At 45.1% G+C, this 5,303-nt stretch overlaps 2 protein-coding genes across 2 annotated transcripts in view; both read right to left on the reverse strand.

Annotated features, from left to right (window-relative positions):
• Positions 1-3,133, reverse strand: part of scdb (stearoyl-CoA desaturase b) — a 16,886-nt gene extending 13,753 nt beyond the window's left edge. Inside the window, exons 1-4 of the mRNA XM_020603167.1 lie at positions 2,973-3,133; positions 2,075-2,325; positions 1,188-1,318; positions 799-1,004 (exon numbers count right to left, since the gene is read on the reverse strand). Of these exons, the coding sequence (XP_020458823.1) occupies positions 799-1,004; positions 1,188-1,318; positions 2,075-2,309 (572 nt within the window). The 5' untranslated portion in view covers positions 2,310-2,325; positions 2,973-3,133. The remainder of the gene's footprint in view (positions 1-798; positions 1,005-1,187; positions 1,319-2,074; positions 2,326-2,972) is intronic.
• The window catches only part of trmt2b (tRNA methyltransferase 2 homolog B), a 28,841-nt gene that overhangs the window by 11,363 nt on the left and 12,175 nt on the right, over positions 1-5,303 (reverse strand). The gene's annotated exons all lie outside the window — the stretch shown is intronic.

Here is a 5,303-nt window from a genome sequence, read left to right on the forward strand (position 1 = left end):
ATCAAAATCTAAGATTGTTCCCAGAAGAGTAGTAATTTCCTTTTCCATTTCCGCACAGAGCGGCAGCTGCCCTGAGCAGCCCTCGCTCTATTTGTGGAGTTTTTTTTTTTTTTTTTTCGAGTTTTTTAGGTTTTCTGTGTTGCTTTGTGTGCTATGTCGCTTTCCCATAAACATTTGGGGAGTTGGGCTACCAGGAATACAAGTTTTATTGTGTTTGCATCTCAAGGACATTAAACCATGCTGGGGTTCGTAGATGACACAATGGTCATTAGTCTCATCCATGATGTGGACAAACTAGTGTACAGACAGGGAGTGTGGTGCAGTTGCAACAACCTGGAGCTGAACACACTCATAACAGTGGAGATGACAGTGGACTTCAGGAGAAGCCCCCCAACCCCCACCAACCCCACCCAGACCATACTCAACAGAACTGTATCAGTAGTAGAGTCCTTCAAGTTCCTGGGCTCCACAATCTACTGGGACCTGAAGTGGACGTCCAACATCAGCTCTATCACCAAGAAGGCACAGCAGAGGTTGTACTTCCTGCACCAACTTAGGAAGTTCAACCTGACTCAGGAGATGCTGATACAGTTTTACAGAGGAATTGTCTGTTGTCTATTGTCTGTTGCCTAAAACACACTGAGAACCTCTGTGCCGGAGACAAATTTCTTCTATGCTCAACATACTTAGCAATTAAAGCAGATTCTGATTCTGATAGTGCTAACACAAGAGGCAGTGTGACATTTATCTTCACATGTCACACTGACTAATCCATATCTCTGAGTAATGTCTACTCACCGTCTCTGGAACATAACCACTTTATCAGCCTTCAGGTCAGACACATCCAGTTTCTGGCCCTTCTCAATGACATCAGGATGTTTGCGAACCAGCAGCCAACCAACGTGGGAGAAGAAGAACCCCCGCTTGGCATTGTGGGGGTCTGCATCCGTCTCAGAGTACTTGTGGTGGGCACGGTGGTCCCTCGACCACTCATATATGTCATTCTGCACACACAGAGACATGCACAGATAGAGAGAATTACACGAGGCACCAGTCAATATGTATGGAAGCTTCATACAATCACAGTAAGGTCTAGGATCATGTGGTAACAATACAAAAAATGTAACACAAATTACATTCATTTTACTGAAATCTGAAAATTGTTTTAGGATCTTTTTATGTTTTACCTGAAAAGCCATTGAGTTGCAGAGAGCGAGGAAGATTCGCAGGGGAAGTGAAGCCTTATATGATCTGTGGCACCATAACCTGTGAGCACCAGCAGTCACACTGAGAGCACTGAAGAGGTAGCACACTGCAGCTGGAAGAAAATGTGGAAAGCACAGATATCTTAGGATAAACTGGCACCACTACACTGAGATTAATTTTACACCTGTGTGAGCATAGTCACTGAGAGTCACGATGCTCTTTCCATTACACTCAGGAATCTTTGTTCTGAGAAAAGCCATCTATGTTGGCAGATGGGATGGTGGGAGCATGCAGGTCCGCCCTCACACTTTTGTTATTCTAAAACTGCTGAATGTGTTTCTATGTGAAGTCCAGACAAGACTACCCAGGATTTGAGAACTGGGGACTTCTTACTGGCAAAGACCATTCTGTTGTGGTGTCATGAGACTCACAATGGGATGCCTATGGGAACAGTGATTGTGCTTTGTCTTCCCCGGTGAATCAATATGCAGTTCAGCATAGCAAAGAGAGGGAAAAATTATGCAGTGCCAGAATGGAAACAAAGTTGAGACTGCTCAAGAATTTGAGCCAAGCCTATATAGTCTATAGGGCACAAATTCACATTATTCAACAAAAAGTTTGGTTAGCACAACTGAATTTCAGATCATTTTGATTAGGATATGCACACATTCCAACAATCGCAAACAGCCTACATTCAGCCACAGCTCAGAGCCTTTAGAGAGGGGACAAATAGATCTGGAGGCTTATGGCATCATGAAAATGATATGCTCCAGTTAGCAGTGATCACACAACATCAGGACATTCTTCTCTCAAACTGTGGCCTGCAGGGAGGAAACGAACAATAAAATGTTCTTTACTACATACTTACTCCATGCAAGAGTTAAAGCCGATGCTGAGGGAATAAGAGTCAATCCATAGAGGGCACCCATATGCAGGAGTGTCATCAGTATTATATTTCTCCACACCAGGATCATCGGCGGTTTCGGACCGTCTTTCTCTTTATAAGTGTCGTCAAAAACATCGTCTACCGACGGGGTTTCTGTTATGGCATCTCCGTTCCGGTGCTTGGCGCCGTGATAGCTCCCGTTTTCCATTGCGGTCATTTTGCTGAAGGGATTTCTGTAACATTGTGCAACAGGTAAGGTGAGAGATGCTGCTGCTCAGTTCAGTGCGCTCAATGGGATGCAGAAAAAGAGAGAGGGGCGTACAGCGGCTGGCTGTGCACAGGCAGCAGTTCACGGTTCAATGCTCCAGCTGCTGCGCCAACATCGAAAGTAGCCGCTACACTTTACACTTTATGATAGTAGGTTTATCAATTCCCACTGGCACCAGTTCTTACTGTCATATCCTTGTAATAATTATACAGAGTGAAATTTATGCGCACAGTGTTTTATAAGACAATATACCACTGCTTGTCTTTAGTGTCATATGGAGATGCTCTGTGGTGAATTAAGTCTACCAGGGTCAGGACAACCGCCTGGGGACCCCAGTAACCCCAGGTTTAGGCTACAAGTCTATAGAGTCTATGCTTAATAGCAAATTGAAATATTTGTAACCTACTACTGACATAGATTAGGTGAGATGGGACGACGTGACTTTTTCTTGTGTAGTAGCCAGTGGTGGCATATGCCAGTAAAGACTCGTAATACACCGTTACGAGGTGCTCATGTTTATAAAAGCAGTGACATTTATCGCTAGCACTTAGAATCGTCATATCTCTCTAAAAATGCCAGTTCAGGTTATTTAGATTTTAAATGAAAACGTACCCTTGAGCCTATTCGCCGTGCGCTCTCCAAATATTGGGAATCCTGGAGCAATGTGATGTAGTCGAAATAAATCAGCGTTAATAAATCAGTGCGTTGATCCCTCTTTTATAAAACCCTCTGCAGATGTTTTTTTTTTTAAACAATTGGTCGATGGCGAAACTGATGCCCGGTCAGAATATCCCATTGGTTGTTCGCTTAACTGCTCTTTGCCGCCCTCTCTGTTTCTTAGCCCATCATATAAGGAATCCATAATTGCCCAATCTTTCAAATCACCGCCCAGATCTAGACAATCTCTACTCTTTAATCGGATGATAAGCAGGAGTTGGGAAAGAAGGATTAGCTCATATCACCCCATGATGTCCTACAACAATGAGGCCACTCCTGACCCTTTAACTCACATGTCATCCTCCAAGCAAGTACAGGCACTGTGGGATTCAAGTGGAACTTAACTTTGTTTTACAAGCTTCAGTTAATTTTAAAACTAGTCTACACTGGCATCATTGCAAAATGTGTTTAAAATAACAAGTTTTGGCAGATACAGTGCATTGTACCAGTAGAATACTGTAGCGTCCCGCAGGACACAAGGAAGACAACCTTGAGTGCCGACGAATAGTCGCTTTTTATTAACTCCACACAACCGGTTACTGTTGGCCGTAACCACGCCAAAACAACAACCCAACAACAATAAGAAAGAAAAACAGCCTGCTAACACCCTTTGTAGCTCAAATTCCCCCACACTTTACTCCCTCCTGCTCTCACACCTCTTAACCCCTGAAGCTCCACACCCATCAAGAAACCATAACAATTTAGAACATCATAACATGCCCAGTGAAGGATCACTACACTGCCCCCCTTCCCCTTCGCCCACCACAAAGTCCCTCGCCCGGAGGGATAACATAAAAAGTCCCTGAGGTGACCCAGGGCCCGTGTCTGCCTCCGAGGCCGCTTTGGGGTGAGCACAAACCGCTGTGCCTGTGGTCTTGGAACATCCTGTTGGCGTGCAGGGGGTGGGTTCAGGGGTGGCGAACTGCCAGGATGAACAGTTCGCGCATCTGGGTGTGTGGTCGACACACTTCTCCGGGAGGCGACTGTCTCTGCCTCCTGGTCTGGTATGGCGTATGCCTCCGGCCATTTTGTAGAATAGTCCATGGCGGCCAGGACATAGATAAACAGTGATTAAACCTAATAAACAACTTTGTGTAATTATATGTTATAAAATGGTGACCCGGTTACATTCACCCCCCTAGAATTACACAAAATTACAAAACCATACAGCAAAGCACCTGCAAACGACATATATTGGTCAAAAAGGAATATATGACCACAAACGTGGACAAGGCTGGAATGAGGAGCCATCTGCTCAAAGACTGAGAGACCATGGAAACCAGCTAAACAAATCGTGGTGCCTTTTACACCACACGAAATGACCATTTACAATATGCACAAAAACATGGACACACTGTCCAAATGAGCAACAGCAAGTACTCACTACAAGAAAAAAATATCACAATCTGCGATTACTTCTGTGTTACAAGAGGAACAAAGAAACAATGAAAATTCAGACAACAATAACTAGAGACTGAACTTTCTCATCACCAAAAACAGACTCATTCTGAGTCATAGACTCAATCAACTGACAGACTGGCCTAAAGAGTCTGCCAAAATGTGTAGTAAGTCTGTGGCCCAGGCCAGTATCTTGTGGGTCGTTAGAGACACCTGGGTGACTTCGTAACTCATAAGAGGGAATCAAAAGAGCACCAGCACCAGCCCACCCAACAGAGGCAGGAGAAGACTCATCAGGGGGAGGCAGACCTTCTCTTTCAGCAGGCGAATGATGCCTGACCCAGGGGGCAGTATGGTCATCATCAACCTCACTGACGCTCGGAGGAGTCTCATGATGGTAAGTCATAGCCAAAGTGGACCCTCCATCTACCATAGACGTATCTGGCTCTTCAGGGGCAGTGACAACACTAGCTGTGGGTTGATTCTCCAAGACATCCAGTGACACGTCCAAGGGCAAGAAGTTGACTTGAAGGAGAAGGTTGCGGTGGACTGTGCGCTCATTCCCAGCCAGATCTCTGATCCTGTAGATGTGAAGGTCAGGCTTGCAAGTGACCACATTGTAAACAACAGGCTCCCATTTGTCTGACAGTTTGCGTTTGCCTCTGGCTCCCTTGTTTGCCACCAGCACCTGGTCTCCTACCAACAGAGGTAATCCTTTGACTTTCTTATCATACTGCTCCGATTGATGTCTCTGCTCATCCGCACTGTAATCTTGGGCCAGGACCATGGCATAACGGAGATCATCCATGAGTGACTTTACGTAGGTGT

The sequence above is a fragment of the Monopterus albus genome, unplaced genomic scaffold (genome assembly GCF_001952655.1).
Source record: "Monopterus albus unplaced genomic scaffold, M_albus_1.0 scaffold60.1, whole genome shotgun sequence".
Taxonomy (NCBI): Eukaryota; Metazoa; Chordata; class Actinopteri; order Synbranchiformes; family Synbranchidae; genus Monopterus; species Monopterus albus.